The 19,646-nt window shown below is 41.4% G+C and overlaps 1 protein-coding gene across 1 annotated transcript; it reads left to right on the top strand.

The window, feature by feature from the left end:
- Positions 1 to 579: 579 nt before the first annotated feature.
- On the top strand, positions 580 to 17,674 carry LOC120037729 (zinc finger protein 2 homolog; the record flags this gene model as incomplete). The annotated part of the gene is made up of 3 exons (XM_038983716.1): positions 580 to 729; positions 2,791 to 3,726; positions 16,592 to 17,674. Coding segments are annotated over exons 1-3 (2,169 nt in total), but the record flags the coding sequence as incomplete, so codon positions are not given.
- Positions 17,675 to 19,646: the final 1,972 nt, after the last annotated feature.

Here is a 19,646-nt window from a genome sequence, read left to right on the forward strand (position 1 = left end):
CCTACAGTCCATACCTCTTGCACTTCAGAGAGTTGAGTTATAGCAGGGAGTTGCGTTCCCTCTTCTCAGAGGCGTGCGTAACATAATGGGGGCTCATCCGGGATTCCATTAAACCCACCGGACCCTGCTGCACTGAGCTCTCTGTGGTTAGTGATTGAGGTGTGATGGTAGGTTGTGAGTTTGGATGACTTGTTTAGTTTGTGTTTTCAGTAGATTGTTGTGTACAAGATGGCTGCCTCAGCCATCTCCAAGTTCATTGAAGCGCCCTCTATTGATTGTTTGGTGAGGTTTCGAAAAGTAGACCTTTTAGCTATAGCTGACCATTATGGATTTGTTATCCCTGAGAAAGCCCTAAAGGCTGAGCTTTTGGTGCTAGTCAGGGAGGGTTTAGTGAGAGAAAGAATTCTCTCATTGCAAGGAGAGGAGACGGGTAGACCTTCCGATGTCAAGTCGGAGGACAGGGCGGAGGAAGGGGTTGCTCGTACCCCCTTTACATTGCCTCGATTCGATCCTTTATCTTCTGCTTCAGGTCGTTCAGACGGGACCGCTAGGCTGAAGGTGAGGCTGGCTCGGTTAGAAATGGAGCAAAAAGATAAAGAGAGACAAATGCATTTTGACCTTGAAATTAGGAAAATAGAAGCCGACAAGGAGGTGAGGATCCGACAACTGGAGATAGAAGCTGGCTCCAGTACGACTCCAAAAGCTGCTCAGCATCAAGCCCACTTTGATGTAAGTAAAAATATCGCTTTAGTCCCACCATTCCGAGAGTCGGAAGTTGATTCCTATTTCTCTGCGTTTGAGCGTGTGGCCGCTGCGCTACATTGGCCACTTGAGGTTTGGCCTCTCCTGTTACAATGTAAATTGTCTGGGAAAGCCCAGGAAGTAGTAGCTGCTCTCTCGCTGGAAGACAGTTTACACTACGAAACAGTTAAAACTACCGTGTTGCGGGCTTATGAGTTGGTGCCTGAAGCTTATAGACAGCGCTTCAGGAACCACAAGAAACCCTCTCAAAGTACTTTTGTTGAGTTTGCAAGGGACAAAGAGTCTCTGTTTAATAGATGGTGTTCAGCCAGCAAAGCTAACACCTTTGCTGATATTCGGGAGTTGATGCTGTTGGAGGATTTTAAAAGCAACCTCCCTGATAGAATTGTAGTTCATTTAAATGAACAGAAAGTGGTGACATTGGCCCAGGCAGCAGTGTTGGCAGATGAGTACGCTTTGACACACAAGACTGTCTTTGGTGCACCTCGTTTTGAAGGTAGACTGATTACGTCATCAGTGCCTCATTCAGGTCGTTTTTCCTCTGACAAGTCTTTTCATGAAATCCGTGAATGTTTTTACTGTCACCAAAAGGGTCACGTGATTGCGGACTGCCCAGTTTTGAAAAATAAACCGAAACAGTCCCAGTCACCTTCCCTACAAAGGAAAAGTTTGGGTTTAGTCAAGTCGTTGGCTCGTCCGTTGGTCCGAGGTATTGATTCAGCATTTGAGAAACCGGATCCTGTTTATGCTCCGTTTATTTCTGCCGGTTGTGTTTCCTTAACTGGAGAACAAGCTGATCAAAAGCCAATTAAAATCTTACGAGACACCGGAGCGGCACAGTCAGTAATCATTACTGATGCTTTACCCTGGTCTCCTGAAACGTATTGTGGCTCACATGTTATATTACAGGGCATAGAGACAAAAACAGTACCTGTACCATTACACTGGGTCCACTTAGTGTCAGATTTGGTATCAGGACGTTTCCGTGTTGGTGTAGTGTCTACACTGCCAGTAAAAGGAGTCACATTGCTATTAGGGAATGATATTGCTGGTGGTAACGTTACTCCTGTGTTAGAGGTAGTAGACAACCCAGAAATCAAAATTGCAGATGAGAAATTGGTTCAAGCATTTCCACATGTTTTTCCTGCTTGTGTGTTAACGAGGGCACAATCTCGCAAGCTTGGAGATGTGGTGGATTTGGCTAGTTCCATTTTTGAGAATATTGAAGTAGAAGACAATGCACCGAGTATTCCTTCTGCAAGTCCGACAGTTTTTACTCCTGTAAAAACTAAGGAAGGGGACTGCGAAATCGCACCCCAATTACATGACATTATTTTGTCTGTCACCCCTGAGAAGGTGATTGAATGTCAAAAAGGAGACACCAGTCTCCGTAAGTGTTTTGCTTCGGTAATTTCCATTGAAGAAGCTAAAACTAGAGAGACTGCCTACTTTATGGAAGCAGGAGTTTTGATGCGTAAATGGGCAGCTCATGACACCGTTAATGACTGGAGTGAAGTGTGTCAAGTGGTTGTTCCTACACCGTTCCGACAGCAGGTGCTGTCACTCGCCCATGACCAGGCGTGGTCTGGACATTTGGGGATCACAAAGACTTATAACCGGGTCCTTCGTCATTTTTTCTGGCCAGGTTTGAAGTCTGACGTGGTCCAATTTTGTAAAACATGTCACGTATGTCAACTCACTGGGAAAGCGAATCAAACAGTTCCTAGAGCACCGCTCTACCCGATTCCTGTGGTGGGGGAACCGTTTGAAAGAGTGATAGTTGATTGTGTAGGTCCGTTGCCAAAAACCAGGTCAGGTAACCAGTTCCTATTAACAATAATGTGCAGTGCTACTCGATACCCAGAGGCTATTCCTCTCCGTACTATTACGGCTAAGACTGTGGTGAAGGCACTGGTGAAGTTCTTCTCTACGTTTGGACTCCCTAAAGTAATCCAAACAGATCAGGGATCCAACTTTATGTCCAAAATGTTTTCAAATGTGTTAAAGACGCTGTGTATTTCCCATCAGGTCTCAAGTCCGTATCATCCAGAGAGTCAAGGGGCTCTCGAACGCTGGCATCAGACGCTGAAGGCAATGCTACGCAAGTATTGTATGGATACCAGTACCGATTGGGATGAGGGGGTGCCCTTTGTCCTATTTGCTATTAGGGAAACGATACAAGAGTCCTTAGGGTTCAGCCCTGCTGACCTTGTGTTTGGACATACACCAAGGGGTCCGCTGAAAGTGTTGAAGGAGCATATCTTATCTCCTACACCCAGTAGCGCCCCTAAAAATGTGTTGGATTATGTCAGTAAGATGCGGGAGAGACTGCACGCCGCATGTGCGTTGGCCCAAAAGTCTCTTTCCTCTTCGCAAAAACGCATGAAGGTGCATTATGACAAAAAGGCTGTTGGCCGTTCTTTTGCACCAGGGGATCAAGTTTTAGTTTTGTTGCCAATTCCTGGCTCATCTCTGTCAGCACGTTTTTCTGGACCATATCTGGTGGAAAAGAAACTCAGTGACACAAACTATGTGATAAAGACCCCAGATCGAAGGCGTTCTTCCCGTGTGTGTCATGTTAACATGCTAAAAGAATATTATGTACGTGACTCTCCAGACAGCTCCTCAAGTAAGCCGGTCCAGCCCGCCGTCTCCAGTGTGGCTGCGGTGGTGCTGAAGCCTGGCTGGGACCTAGAGGAGGATAAGGAGGATGGGTTGGAGTTACGCCATACGTTACAGCAGTGTGAACGCCTATGTAATTCAGAGATGCTGAAGAAGTTACCCTCTCAAATGGAACATTTGGATAGCGATCAAACTAAGGACCTTATCCTATTGATAAACAGTTTTCTCAGTGTGTTTCAGGACGTTCCAAGTCGCACGTCCATCTTGGAACATGACGTGGATGTGGGCAACGCTGCTCCTATACGTCAGCATCCGTACCGGGTTAATACAAAGAAAAGGGAGGTAATGAAAAGTGAGGTAGCTTATTTATTACAGAATGACATGGCAAAACCCAGTAACAGCTCCTGGAGTTCCCCATGTATTCTTGTTCCTAAGCCTGACGGTACGTCCCGCTTATGCACGGACTATCGTCGAGTAAATGCAGTTACAAAGTCTGATTCTTTTCCTCTACCTCGATTAGATGACTGCATTGATAGAATTGGCTCTGCTGCTTACGTTAGTAAGTTAGATTTGTTAAAAGGTTATTGGCAGGTGCCTCTGACCTCTAGAGCTTCTGACATATCGGCTTTTGTTACGCCTGATAACTTTGTACAATACACTGTGATGCCCTTTGGCATGTGTAATGCACCTGCTACTTTTCAGCGTCTAGTTAACATTGTGTTTGCAGATGTGCCAAATTGTACTGCATACCTTGATGATGTGGTGATACATTCGTCTACTTGCTCTGATCATCTCTCCACTTTGAAAAGTGTGTTTCAGCGGTTGGAGAATGCTTCTTTAACCCTCAATTTGGCCAAGTGTGAGTTTGGGAAGGCTACGGTGACTTACTTAGGGAAACAAGTGGGACAAGGTCAAGTGCGCCCAGTATCTGGCAAGGTGGAGGCAATTGTTGCTTTTCCTGCTCCCACGACTCGACGCCAGTTGCGCAGATTCCTAGGGATGGTAGGGTACTATCGTACATTCTGTAAGAATTTCTCGACGGTAGTAGCTCCCCTTTCATCTCTGCTTAGTCCCAAGGTACCATTTAGGTGGTCCAAGGACTGTAACCATGCGTTTGAGTCCGCTAAAGCGCTACTTTGTAGTGCCCCAGTGCTTGCCGCCCCCAACTTTGACAAACCTTTTAAGTTGGAGGTTGACGCTAGTATAGTGGGGGTGGGTGCGGTTCTCTTACAGGAAGATGAAGACGGAGTGGATCGGCCCGTCAGTTTCTTCTCCCGTAAGTTCAACTCGTGTCAGTCAAGGTACTCCACAATTGAACAAGAGACGCTAGCTTTATTGCTAGCCTTACAGTTCTTTGAGGTATACGTGGGATCCAGTGCCTTGCCTGTAATGGTCTTCACGGACCATAATCCTTTAGTGTTCTTAAAGCAAATGTACAATCAGAACCGCCGCCTTATGCGGTGGGCTCTGATTGTACAAGGATATAATGTACAGATAGCCTATATGAAGGGCTCAGCGAATGTGGTTGCTGACGCTCTATCACGGGTTTACTAACTGGGGAAGCGTTGGTTTTTGTTATTACAAACTGTATGTTTGCAATTTGTGGTGGGCGTGTTACGCTCCCCAGTTTCTGTGTTCTGTTTTGTATTTGAGTGTGTGTTTCAGGAGATGGCTTCCTGAAGTACTCCCCAACCAGCTGATTGGTCAACCCCAGGCTAATTGGTGATTGGAGCTGACCCCGCCCCCTCGTCAAGAAGCAGCTGACTCTAATCACCATTGCCACCTGAAGATAAAAGCCAGTGTTCTGCCCAAGAGAGAAAAGATTGAGAGAGGAGAGAGAAGAGAGATGAGATTTGGAGTAGAGATTTGGAGATTGAGAGAGAAATTAGATTGTGATATAGTGTGGGTTGTGTATCAGAAAGTGTGGTATGTACTGTTGTTGTTGGTAGCAGTTTTTCTATGTCCTGTGTTTGAGTGTTTGTGAAATCATTAATAATTACTCTGTTTCATTTGTTCCCAGGGGGGAAGGAGAAGGCACTTTGGGAGTGCTTAGGCAAGAGGCCCGAGGGCATACATATACCCGTAGTATATTTACTGTCTAGGCACACTAGGTAAGACCTGGGCGGACCACCCCCTGTATTTTGGTTAGGGCACCAGACGGTGCTAAGTTAGGTAAGTTAAGTGGGTAGGCAGGTTAGATAGGAGAGGGGGAACTTTGATATTTACTTTCTTTGCTTTGGTTCCGTCCAGCCCCTTTTCCCCATATTACCGTGTAAGAAAATAAATCCAAGTAAACGGTAAAATCTGCTTTTGTGTCATCCTTGCTCGCACCTACAGTCCATACCTCTTGCACTTCAGAGAGTTGAGTTATAGCAGGGAGTTGCGTTCCCTCTTCTCAGAGGCGTGCGTAACAGTTCCTTTGTTTTGCAACCCTTAAATTTAAATGCATCACTCCAAAATGTAGCTGACTGTCTTCTGCAGGTTGTCCTCTAACCAGTGAGGTAAAAGATATCTCCCAGTGTAGTAGTGTAGTATATTCTAGAATTCATCCATGATGTCATAATGATAGTTATATATAATATATCTCCCAGTGTAGTAGTGTAGTATATTCTAGAATTCATCCATGATGTCATAATGATAGTTATGTATATCTCCCATTTCCATGTGTTTTTTTGTTGTTAGTTTCAACAGCACGAACAACCTGATTTCCCCCCTAATCGATATCAGTGATTTATTGCTACTTGTCAAAACAACAGCGTTTCTGATGCTTATGTCCATGGTGAGTTTTCGGATTCTATAAAGAGAATTTTGAGAGAAAAAAATAATACTATTTTATATTATTATTTAGAAATACGTGTTTTTCCTTGTTTTTAATTGTTGACAGCCAGTAGACACCATGTTTATATTGTAGAAGGTGAAGCATTGTAGTTGATAATGTGAAATGGAAGTTGTTTTCTGTTGGTGGTGAGCAAACTTGTACAACAAAAATATAGGATATATTTGTTGTCTTAAGGGGGGAGGATTTACAGGCTTTGGTTTTTCCATTTCTGTTTTGAGGTTGGACTTTAGCACGTATAGCTCATTAGCTCGTAGGACGCACTGATTGGTGTCACCTCGTTAGTCAGTATGTGTTACACCTTTGCTGGCTTGTCTATCTCGTTAGTGGGAAGGTGTTTCACCTGAGCTGGTCCAGGTTCTATTTAAGAGTGTCTGGCCCAGTGCTCCAGTTGTCTTGATAGATGTGGAGAGTCAACACCTTTAGTTGCTCCACCTTTTTTGGTTTACTTCCTGTCTTTAAGTTGTGTGTGTTTTTCTTTTGTTTGCCTCTTCTTGGATGTGGTGGGTCTCATGGTGGGTGTCTTTTAGGTCCCAGTTGTTACTAGTCAATTTTCAGTGGACACCCCCATAGTGTCTTTCAGAGCCCCTCCTAAAAAACAAGCTTATATTTGGGTTGGATATTGCATCCGATTAGTATTTTAATCAATGGTATTTCCTTAGAATATTCATTAGTCTTTCAGTTGTTAGTCTTCTGTTTGTTGTGTACTAAATATGTTTATTTTCATAGTTGTTTTCCTGTGAAGCCATTGTGTTGCATTCATGTCTGAAATGTGCTGTGTAAATAAAGCTTGATTTGATTTCAACAACAAAATGTTATTTTTATTTCACCTTTATTTAACCAGGTGACCATGATGTCATAATGATAGTTTAACCAGGTAGGCCATGATGTCATAGTGATAGTTTAACCAGGTAGGCCATGATGTCATAATGATAGTTTAACCAGGTAGGCCATGATGTCATAATGATAGTTTAACCAGGTAGGCCAGTTGAGAACAAGTTCTCATTTACAACTGCGACCTGGCCAAGATAAAGCAAAGCAGTGGGATAAACAATAGTACAGGCATTAACACAACAGAAAAATCTATATACAGTGTGTGCAAATGGAGTAAGGAGGGTAAGGCGTGAAATAATTACAATTTATCAATTAAACACTGGAGTGATAGATGTGCAAGTAGAGATACTGGGGTGCAAAGGAGCAAAAATAAATAACAATACTTGGGTATTTACAGATGGGCTAGGTGCAATGATCGGTAAGCTGCTCAAAGTTAGTGAGGGAGATATATATATATGAACCCAATGACCGACCAATCAAAAGACTCTCGGGCCCTCTTAGTATGAAAATCAGTGTCTTCCACTATGTGAATATAGTGCTGGTGTGTACGTTTAGTATCACTTTTCAACCAACCCAGGTCCTTTGTTGAAAATGCACATTTTTAAAAATCAATCTGGATGCAGTCAGACTGAGTATAAATATTCAATGTAAAGAGATGGGCTGAATGAGTGTGGAAAAGTACATTTGACACAAATTACCTTCATAATATCAAATAACAAATATGTGTCTGAGGGGAAATTGACTTTCATACAGCCAAAAGGGGTGAGAAATTACACCAATATCAGTGGACAATTTGCACTAATGTAAATAAACATAGATGATGGAACATATTCCCTTTTGCTTATGTGATGAACCACTAAGGGGACAAAAATATTTACCATTTAAACCATGTGTGACCTCTCACCTCTCTGGCTGTAGAAGTGTTCTTCCTAACCAGTCCCTCAACAGCTCTCTGACTGAGCTCCACCCTCACTGGGTCTTCAGAGGAGAGGAAGGCTGAGGAGGGATGGAAGGATGAATGGATCAGTCAGTCAATAAAGTGTAGAGCTGCTGTCTGACAAAATCACTATTTTAGTAGTTCAGTAAAGTAAATAAGGCTTTATGACTGATGTATACTAACTATCAATCACTTAGATCGTGTATTTTCAGGTAGCGATACATCTTTGGGACGTCCGTAGCCCGTTGAAGTTGACATTTAAAATGGTTAAGTTAGGGGTTAGGGTTTAGGGTAGAGATGTCTCAAGAATCTCTAGTGAATACCCTAGAGTTAACTTGTCTGAAAATAAAATGTACATTTTCCTCACCTGCGTCCAGTCAGCAGATGGACTAGATGCCGCTTAGGCCGCCCGTTGTGACTCCGTCAAGAATTCAGCAGAGCAAGTTTGTATGAAGGTCTGGTTATTAAATGGCCACATAGTTCAATAGTAATATCCTCTAAAACGCTCTGGGGACAAACTTTGCCGCCCTGTTTCCAGTTGTCCACATGGCTGGGAGAACCTATTCAAGGAAGTAAATAGATTTTGAAAATGTAAAAACAACGATGTATTATTAGCTAACTAGCTACAGTGCAGGCTAACTCAAATGAGCTGCTAAATGAGCTAACTAGTTGGGTAGCAAATACTGTATAGATAGATAGTTAGCTAAGTGAATTAAATATCATCAGCTGTCTAACTTCATATTAGCTATCTTGATGTATTTATCACTGGGTAGCTAGCTATCTAGCCAACTTCACATACATCAAGATAGCTAGCTAATATGAAGTTAGACAGCTGATGATATTTAATTCACTTAGCTAGCTAGTTATCTAACCAACTTCAAATACTGTATAGATAGCTAGCTAAGTGAATTTAATATCACCAGCTACCTAACTTCATATTAGCTATCTTGATGTATGTATCACTGTAAAAAACAAACTCCAAATGCATTTGTAGGTAGCTAGCTAACAGCCATGGAGGAGAGTGAAAGGATAGCAGCCCCAACTGTCAGTGAGAGAGGAGGCTATTCTGGATAGGGCAGGTACTTTTGTGTAGTTCCTGTCACTAGAAGTGAGGACGGAGATAATAGTAACATAATATTCAGTGTGGTGTAATTTGACTATAATGAAGTGTGTTTCTTGTGAGGTTTTCTGTCCTCAGATAAAGAGCGCTATGAAAGCCAGTCTACATATGAAGAGGTCCCAATGAAGAGCAGTGGTTCTCAGTCCTGGGGACTCAAAGAGGCACATTGTTGTTTTTGCCTCAGCACTGCACAGCTGATTCAAATGATCAACTCATCATCAAGCTTCAAGTGGTATTTATGTATTCATTTGTGATGCCATCCTTGATATGATCCTGTTATTGTCACATGCTACACATGTACATATGTGTGCCCATGGATCTATCAATCCAATGTTATCATGATTTGTTATCAGGGATATTATACTTTAGTAATCCACAATGACCTGGTGATGTAACAGTCTAATAATTACATTGTCTTCCATATTCCTACAGATACCTTGTAACTGGAGAATCCTTCAAAACGATTGCCTACAGTTACCGTGTAGGACACTGCAAGGTTGGGTGACCAGGGTCATCTGGGACTGCCTCCTGGAGGAATTCAGATGTGTGAAGGCTACCTGTGTCCTGCGTAACTTCATGAGGATGGACACGAGGACCAGGAGGGGATCTGCAGCTCGCCGCCGTGTCCCAGAGGAGGAGTCTGCTGCTCTGCAGGATGTTTCAAGGATGGGGTCCAACAACGCAGCAAGAGAGGCAATCCGTGTGCAGGAGATCTTCACCTCCTACTTCTTCAAAGAGGGTGCTGTTCCCTGGCAACACCATAGACTACACTATGCTCAACCAAAGGCTCTTTTTAGAGCCATCAAATATTGAAAAAATGTAGAACAATTAGACACCCTATAACCCACACACTCATGTATCAATCTGATTGATGGATTGTGTTGTGCAGTAAGCAGGCTCAGGTGTATAACTGTGGCTCCTTCCACCTTCAAAGAATAGGCAAGAGGGCCAACCATGGAGAATAGTAAGACACTTCATTATTTCTATAACTACGCTATATTGTTTGTCCTTGTGGGTCCGTTCATGTTTTTCAGCATAAAGTACTCTGCAGCCACTTAGTGTGGTGTGGACACCAGGTGAGGCCTCACACAGATTCCTGTTGAACACTGTCGCTTTAACTACCTTCATTTCTCAATAACAGTCTCTCTCCTCCACTTCATCCCTCTCTCCCCTTCTCCCTAAATCCTCTAGGTTATATCAGCTGTGTCGGTGAACCCCTCCTGCATCTCAACTGGCTACATAGAGGGCACAGCATGATCAGAGGTGAGAGGTCACTTGGTCAGGACAACAGGAACTATTATAAAGAGATGCTTTACATTGAAATACAGAGAGATGCAGTAGTCCCAGAGTTAAGGATCCCAGGACAGTTTATATTATACAGGAAGTATTATTAAAGAGATGCTTTAATTGAAATACAGATAGAGATGCAGTAGTCCCAGAGTTAATGATCCCAGGTCAGTTTATATTATACAGGAAGTATTATTAAAGAGATGCTTTACATTGAAATACAGACAGAGATGCAGTAGTCCCAGAGTTAATGATCCCAGGTCAGTTTATATTATACAGGAAGTATTATTAAAGAGATGCTTTACATTGAAATACAGATAGATGCAGTAGTCCCAGAGTTAATGATCCAAGGTCAGTTTTGCATTTCACCTCCTGATTGATGACTAACAATGTTAGAATAAAAACGAAAAACACAAGGCTTAAACATGCTCTCTCTCTCCATCTGTCTCTCGTCTGCAGATATGTTTTGATGTGAGAGGATGCCAACCCCCAGTCCCATCATCGCCACCTCACCCTCTTTTAAGATAACCTGTGGGCCGACTAGAGACACTATTATGTAATTGTGATGAACTGAGAGAATATTTAGGTAGCACTGTGATTCATTAATCATGTGCTGCCTTCCCTGCTCCTATGTGCTTACCTCTTACCCTTTCTGTCTTTTACACCTCTACCGCCACCTCTTTCTTCCTCTGTTTTTATAATGCACAACAGATGTGCATTGAAGAACAGATTGAACTTGTATTTATTACACTTGGACAATGAGCTTTTCAATCAAGCGTTTCACATTCTCTACTGGTTGAAATGAAGTGTAATGTGATGAAATACTCCACCTATCCTGTGTTTATCAGATCAATGCAGATGAAGGGCATTAGATGTTGAGATGAACCGGTGTTGGAGTATTTACATGATGCATAGGAAGTGTAGTGTTCTGTTTTTAACATTATATTTCTGTATATATGAATTAACTAGTTAAATCCTGTTTCTAGTCTATTAGTTACAATGTGTAACCATTGATGTCCCAGGACCAAGATTGGTAAACACTGTTGAAGTGTATAATTGTAATACATACATGAAGACACAGCGTCATTCAAAGACTGGAATTTGATTCTCCTGGTATTGGATATGACTGAATAATCATCTCAAAGACATTCATACCTAAACTGCACCTTTATTTGCCAAGGTAGAGTACATGATCAGTGAATATATTAAATGTACAGGCTACAATGTGGGGATCTCATGCATGGTAATAACTACATGTATATACGACTTGCATCCTTGGCACAACATGATATTATATTCTACTCAATCCATAGGCTTCATTAATGTCATTCAGGCTGTTTAAGTTGAAACAACTGGCTATGATAGCTGAGGTTCATAGCTAGGTTCTGAACTAATATGTATACCAAACGTTTGGGTCCATACAAAGATCGACTAGATAGCTAGCTACACATCCATGGGCATACAGGGATTTTAATCATCCACTGCACAATAAGCAAGAACATAGCTAGCTACGTGATTTCATCTATCTGCATGGTAAATATCAGCAAGGAAAGCTTACAAAATTGTACATTCAATTTGCAGTAAAATATTCAGCTAGCTAGATTCTATACATCCACTGTTTCACAAATCAACCGCCTGGTTTGCTGGTTGTTTCAGGAGTCCCTAAATTATTACAATTTCATACCCATGTCACAACACCCATAAAGCTAGCCAGCTAGCTGGCTAATGTTAGCTAGTCAGATAGCTGGCTAAATCACGATTTTTGTAAATGAACTATGATTTAAAAAATGCATAATCGTTTGTCTCTACATGAACTAACATTCCTGTCAACTGTACATGTTTTGCATGATTAGTTATGACTTTATAATCCCTTACATTTGCTTCCATCCTAGTATTTCTGTCCGCCATCTTTGATTCAGTTCAGTTCTGTGTAGGGGTACCCCTCTCTTCTAGTATTTCTGTCCGCCATCTTTGATTCAGTTCTGTGTAGGGGTTCCCCTCTCTTCTAGTATTTCTGTCCGCCATCTTTGATTCAGTTCAGTTCTGTGTAGGGGTACCCCTCTCTTCTAGTATTTCTGTCCGCCATCTTTGATTCAGTTCTGTGTCGGGGTTCCCCTCTCTTCTAGTATTTCTGTTCGCCATCTTTGATTCAGTTCAGTTCTGTGTAGGGGTACCCCTCTCTCCTAGTATTTCTGTTCGCAATCTTTGATTCAGTTCAGTTCTACTATATCTTTGCTGAAGAAAGTCTAACAGTCACTAGTGCAGCAGCAGCCTCCCCCGGTCCTAGTGCCGGCCCGGTAAAAAGTTTAAGATGAGATGGAACGGTTGACAAAAAAAAGAAATTACAGAAAAAACATATTGACTGATATTGATTTATTTAGGGGGGGCTAATTCATATTTTAGTTCTAGCGACGTCCCTGATTCCTACCCTTTAACTTTTTGTCTGAAAATAAAATATACGTTTTACTCAACTGCGTTACCCACTCCAGTCAGCAGTCGGCGGTCTGCGACTTTAAGGCAATGCTGCTACTGTGACGTATAATCTAGTGGACGGAACGCTTCTTTCAATAGCAGCAACAGTCAGTCAGTCACCTCGGTAGCTTGCTAGACAAAATAGCTGAACCAATAAAGCTCTTTAGACGCTTTCGTAATTATTAGCCACTGTGTTTTAAACACTCTTCTGTCGTCTAGTTAGTTATCCGTTTTAATTTCATATTTACGGTGTTGTTGTTATTATTAATCTAGCGGGCTTGGTAAGTTAGCATTAGCCTAGCTAGCTAACATCCCCGACCATGCGGTCACTAAGCTACTCCCGTGCAAAAGGAGAGGAGGATATAACAGTAAAGCAAGAAGTAGAGGATGAGGCCGTTACTGTGAAAGAAGAGGAGGATGTTACAGTAAAAGGAGAGGAGGATGCAGTTTATGGAGTGAAAGAGGAGGAGGAAGAGATGACTGTTACATCGAAAAAGGAGGAGGAAGAAGAGAAGGAAACTGGATATCTGGTCCCGGTTTCCCAAACGCATCTTAAGGTGTCCGATGGTTCTAACGGTGAACTTAGCCTTAAGATGTTTTTGAGAGACCGTTCCCTGATTAACACTAGTAAGTACTGTCTTAAAAACAGAGGCACAAACTCTGCAGTTGTTGAACTGATGTTTGGTGTTAAAGGGGAAATCTGCAATTGCTACATCCATATTTGGACTTTTAAATTATTTATTTATAGCCATTGATTCTTGAGGAATATAACACATGCCTCATGAGCTTAGTTCAACTGTTTACCCCATCAGAACCCCAAATAAGCTTTTTTTACTCCAATGTTTAGAAACAATGTAAATAAACACTGTATAGCCTCAACATGGTTAAAACTATAATCTTGATATCATGGATGGTCAGTCCTTGCATCCATTGGTCTGTCTATGAATTTGAGAGTTGTTACATTTCTCCAACCCCATCATCATCTTATTAGCAAAACAGTAGTAGAATTACAGCTTTGTTATTGTTTCAACTGCAGATTGGTTGTTTGTTGTGTGGCTTTTTTAAAGGGACAACCTAGGATTTAAACAGAAACAAAATGGCTGCCCAGAGACTTGGTTTGGTAAACAGCTGAGGGGTGGGGGTTGGAGAAATATAACCACTCTCAAATTCATAGAGAAAGCTATTGTATCAACCGTAACCCAACACCTAGCGATCTCGTCAAGAAGTTCAGACATCTTGGCATAACAGTTATAAGGTGTTGGCTTGACAGTCGCTGGACCCAGGTTTGAGTTCAGCTCAGGGCAACCCCCTGAATTCACTACACTATGAATACAAGGACTGGCCATCCATGATATCATAATGATAGTTTTACCAGGTTTCTAGGATATATAGTATATTCTAGAATTCATCCATGATGTCATAATGATAGTTTAACCAGGTTTCTAGGACATATAGTATGTTCTAGAATTCATCAGTGATGTCATAATGATAGTTTAACAGGTTTCTAGGATATATAGTATATTCTAGAATTGCCAGTGAAGATTTCCTGTGGGGGTCAAATTGTTAGAGCTGTTGATAAGTCATTGTATAATATTCAGCCAATTTATTTTCATGTCATTACATCAATATCGCCCAACCAGAAGAGAATAAACTCTTCCTGTACCAACTCCTGCTGGCCTTCATACATTCTGACGTTGCTGGTAATAGGCTACACAAGCAGTCGGCAACCTACATTTGGAGTGCAAATTTATCTGACCATTTCTACCGATCTGCGTGCCGGTTATTATTTATTTGCACATTTTACTGAAACAGTTTAATTTAATTGATAATAGTATCTCAAAATCATTGTATTTGATTAATCTACATTCCATCTAAATGAAAATTATACAAATCTAAAAGTAACTTTTATTGCCATTGCCAACTATGTAAAAATAGCCTACATGAAACCAACAAACAAAAACATTTGCAGCCTGCAGGTAGAAAATATCCAGATTTAAAAATAAATATCCTATAAATCCCATTGGCTGCACATGGCCTGTCAACAACGAACTTGAAACATTCTATCAACTATAAACTGGGTCCTCAAACTTGCAACATTGTATAAAATATTCTGGGACCTCAGTTTCCCGTGCCAGTGAGTTCTGGACAGACACATCTGTCGTCTATTTGTGCAAAGGATAAGAAGTAATCAGGTATTTTATAGCATTTCCACTGGATCAGAGCATTACATTTTACCCTTTAATGCTGAGTGGTTATCGAAAGGGCGAGAGCTGGAAATAATTTACAAATACTTTGAGCAACTATTGTCATTCGTAATGGATTCTAATAAGACTTTGTTTACCTGCTGTTTGAGGTGAAGAAAAAATTAGTTGGAGAAGCTCCACAACTCATTAGTGGTGCAGCGTTAAGACAATCAGAAATACTATCAGACATCCCCAAATAGCCACATTTATAGGCCTACATTTGTGCTCAGGCCAGGTAGACTAGTCCTACTTCTACATGTGTAATCGGGTAGACTAGTCCTACCTCTATATGTGTAATCAGGTGTGTGTCCTTACTCAACATTGACAGGAGTGTTTCAAACGAAAGAATGAATAAATTGACAAAACTGACGCATCTTGCAGGGTCAGGTCTGGGTGATCTGCCATGGGTCGTTTAATTTAGTATCCGTTTGGGTCGGCATGGGAAATGAATCTATTTCTCCATAGTATGTTGTACCGAAGTTGACCGACTGAAAGGAATTGTAACTTTGACTATAATTACTGTTTCCTGAAGGAGGGAAACGAGGTACAACACCTGATTGGCCCCACCCCTTCCTGGGTCGGTGAAGAGCGGTATTAAGTTTCAGGAATAAAATCCAAGCCTCACGCTCATCACCTGTGGAAGACAGGGATTCCAGGAAGGCGTGGATATGATAGTATGTTGTGACACCCAGGGAAAGGTGTATGACGTGCATGTATACTAATAGGTCTCGTGCCCATTTATAGGCAGGAAGAAGAACAGAGCATCGATTTCAGACTTTCCACTTCCTGGTCAGGAAATGTGCTGCAGAATGAGTTCTGTTTCACTCAGAGAAATAATTCAAACGGTTTTAGAAACTAGATAGTGTTTTCTATCCAATAGTAATAATAATATGCATATTGTACGAGCAAGAATTGAGTACGAGGCCGTTTGAAATGGGCACCTTTTATCTGGCTACTCAATACTGCCCCTGCAGCCCAAACAGGTTAAGCAGGAGATTCAAACGAGCCTTACAATTACAATGCATGTGCATCGCTGCAATTTTAGCACAGAACACAGAGGGGTCCTTTTTTGGAGACCAAAGGTCGTCTGGCACACTGCTTAGGTCTTGACTGTCTTAAGACAATTGTAAAATAATTTAACAGACATCAATTGTTGTACAACTTCATGGGAACTCTCTGGGCATCACCTTTTACCTCAAATAAACAGTGCATTTCTGCTGTTGTGGGCCTTAAACCGTCTGTCTGACTTTGTTGTTCACACAGGAGAGATACGGGACTACCGTGGATCCTCTGGGGAGCCTCAACAACAACATGATGCTGAAGAGGCAGAGAAGAGTCTCTCCCGATCAGAACACCTCAAGAAACACCCGCAGAGATCCACAGGGAAGAAATCTCACTTCTGCTCTGACTGTGGGAAAGGTTGCAAATCTTCATCAGAACTTAAAATACATCAAAGAATTCACACAAGAGAGAAACCATATAGCTGTGGTCAATGTGGGAAGAGTTTTGCTAAATCCAGCCATCTGACTCAACACCAGAGAACACACACAGGAGAGAAACCTTATAGCTGTGGTCAATGTGGGAAGAGTTTTGCTAAATCCAGCCATCTGACTCAACACCAGAGAACACACACAGGAGAGAAACCTTGTAGCTGTGGTCAATGTGGGAAGAGTTTTTCTTCTTCTGGCTATCTAACTATACACCAGAGAACACACACAGGAGAGAAACCTTATAGCTGTGGTCAATGTGGGAAGAGTTTTAGTCAATCTGGAGATCTGACAGTGCACCAGAGAATACATACAGGAGAGAAACCATTTAGCTGTAATCAATGTGGGAAGAGTTTTAGTCAATCTGGCCATCTGACAGTGCACCAGAGAATACACACAGGAGAGAAATCTTATAGCTGTGGTCAATGTGGGAAGAGTTTTAGTCAATCTAGCTCTCTGACAGTGCACCAGAGAATACACACAGGAGAGAAATCGTTTAGCTGTGATCAATGTGGGAAGAGTTTTTCTAAATCCAGCCATCTGACTCAACACCAGAGAACACACACAGGAGAGAAACCTTATAGCTGTGGTCAATGTGGGAAGAGTTTTGCTAAATCCATCCAGCTGATTGTACACCAGAGAACACACACAGGAGAGAAACCTTATAGCTGTGGTCAATGCGGGAAGAGTTTTTCTTCTTCTGGCTATCTAACTACACACCAGAGAACACACACAGGAGAGAAATCTTATAGCTGTGGTCAATGTTGGAAGAGTTTTAGTCAATCTGGAGATCTGACAGTGCACCAGAGAATACATACAGGAGAGAAACCATTTAGCTGTAATCAATGTGGGAAGAGTTTTAGTCAATCTGGCCATCTGACAGTGCACCAGAGAATACACACAGGCGAGAAATCTTATAGCTGTGGTCAATGCGGGAAGAGTTTTAGTCAATCTAGCTCTCTGACAGTGCACCAGAGAATACACATAGGAGAGAAACCGTATAGCTGTGATCAATGTGGGAAGAGTTTTTCTACTTCTAGCTATCTAACTATACACCATAGAACACACACAGGAGAGAAACCTCTTAGCTGTGACCAGAGATAATCTGATAAAAGATCCCTGATCAAATATCAGAAAATGTATATATGAAGGAGTTGTTTCATGATATCAATGAATTAATGTCACAATGTAGAATGTTTTAACATTGTAGTGGGAGTAGTTTAATGATGTCACAATGTAGAATGTTTTAACATTGTAGTAGGAGTAGTTTAATGATGTCACAATGTAGAATGTTTTAACATTGTAGTAGGAGTATTTTAATGTCTCAATGTAGAATGTTTTAATATATAGTATATTAATATACTCTGCAGTCAGTCAGTCAGAATGTCACAATGTAGAACCCTAAACGTTTGCCCCCTTATCAATTGATTTCAACATGATATGGATATTAGGCTCATTGGGGGAAATCAAGGCTCTGAATTGAAAGAGTACTATTTATGTGATTTAACACAAAGTGACTAACAAATAAAGATTTGTCCTCTAACCAGTGATGTACGCATTATTCCCAGAATCAACTGATTTCAACATAATATCGATGAGTTATGACAAATAAGTGTTGTGTTCCTTTGTTTAGTGACCCCTAAATTTAAATGCATCACTCCAATATGTAGCTGACTGTCTTCTGCAGGTTGTCCTCTTATCAGTGAGGTAAAAGATATCTTCCATTTCCATGTTGTTGTTTTTTTGTTAGTTTCAACAGCACGTACAACCGGATTTCCCCCCTAATCGATATCAGTGATTTATTGCTACTTGTCAAAAACAACAGTGTTTCTGGTGCTTGTGCAGTTTATAAGGAGCTTGTTTTAAAAAATATTATTATTGTGGCCGATGTTTGTGTATATACCACATGTTAGGTTTTCAATTGATCCCAAACTGTTTCTGCATATTGGTTATTGATTTGGACACGTTAAAACTGTGTTTTGACATTGGGCTATACCACCTAGCAAAATGTAATTGAAAAGCCGTTGAAAATAATACTATGCAATCAAATATTTCACATTTTACATTTCATGTAACATTTAGTAATGAAAATTATTCATTCAACCATTGACGGTTTTTTGGGTACAATTATATTGACATTGTTGCCCTGTTTTTAGAATATCAGGGTTCATTCTCAGATGTACCAACCCAAATGTACTAGAGCATGACATTGGGGACTGGGCCCCGATCCAACTACATGCCTATCTAGTGAACCCTGAAAAGAGAGAGAAGCTCTGCAGTGAGGTGGAAAGTTACTACGGATATTGCAGGAGTTTCCTCTTGAAATCAGACATGTCCATGGTAAGGACAACTTGGTTGCTGATTATCTCAAGGGGGGCAGTCAAAATGTTTTGTGTTTTATATTTAGCCAGTGCATTGTCATGGATCACAATTTATTTTTACTGCACATTTTTCCATATTGGAGATGAGTTTTGTTTGGGCTCGTTCCAAGGGGACAAGAGTTCTAGAAGTGATTGAGTTTTAGAAGCTAGTAGTATAATGTGAAATGGAAGTTGTTTTCTGTTGTTGGTGAGCAAACTCTTAAGGTGTTAGTTAGTCTTTGGTTTTTCCATTTATGTTTTGAGGTTGGACTTTAGCTCGTATAGCTCGTCAGCACGTAGGATGCACTGATAAGTGTCACCTCGTTAGTCAGTATGTGTTACACCTGTGCTGGCTTGTCCATCTCGTTAGTGGGAAGGTGTTTCACCTGAGCTGGTCCAGGTTCTATTTAAGAGTGTCTGGCCCAGTGCTCCAGTTGTCTTGATAGATGTGGAGAGTCAACACCTTTAGTTGCTCCACCTTTTTGGTTTGCTTCCTGTCTTTAAGTTTGGTGTGGGTTTTTCTTTTGTTTTCCTCTTCTTGGGCAGATTTAGTGGGTCTCATGGTGGGTGTCTTTTAGGTCCCAGTTGTTGTTACTAGTCAACTTTCAGTCGACACCCCCATAGTGTCTTTGAGAACCCCTCCTAAAAAAGAAGCTTATATTTTGGGTTGGATATTGCATCCAATT

This window comes from Salvelinus namaycush, unplaced genomic scaffold (assembly GCF_016432855.1).
Source record: "Salvelinus namaycush isolate Seneca unplaced genomic scaffold, SaNama_1.0 Scaffold184, whole genome shotgun sequence".
NCBI classification, from domain to species: domain Eukaryota; kingdom Metazoa; phylum Chordata; class Actinopteri; order Salmoniformes; family Salmonidae; genus Salvelinus; species Salvelinus namaycush.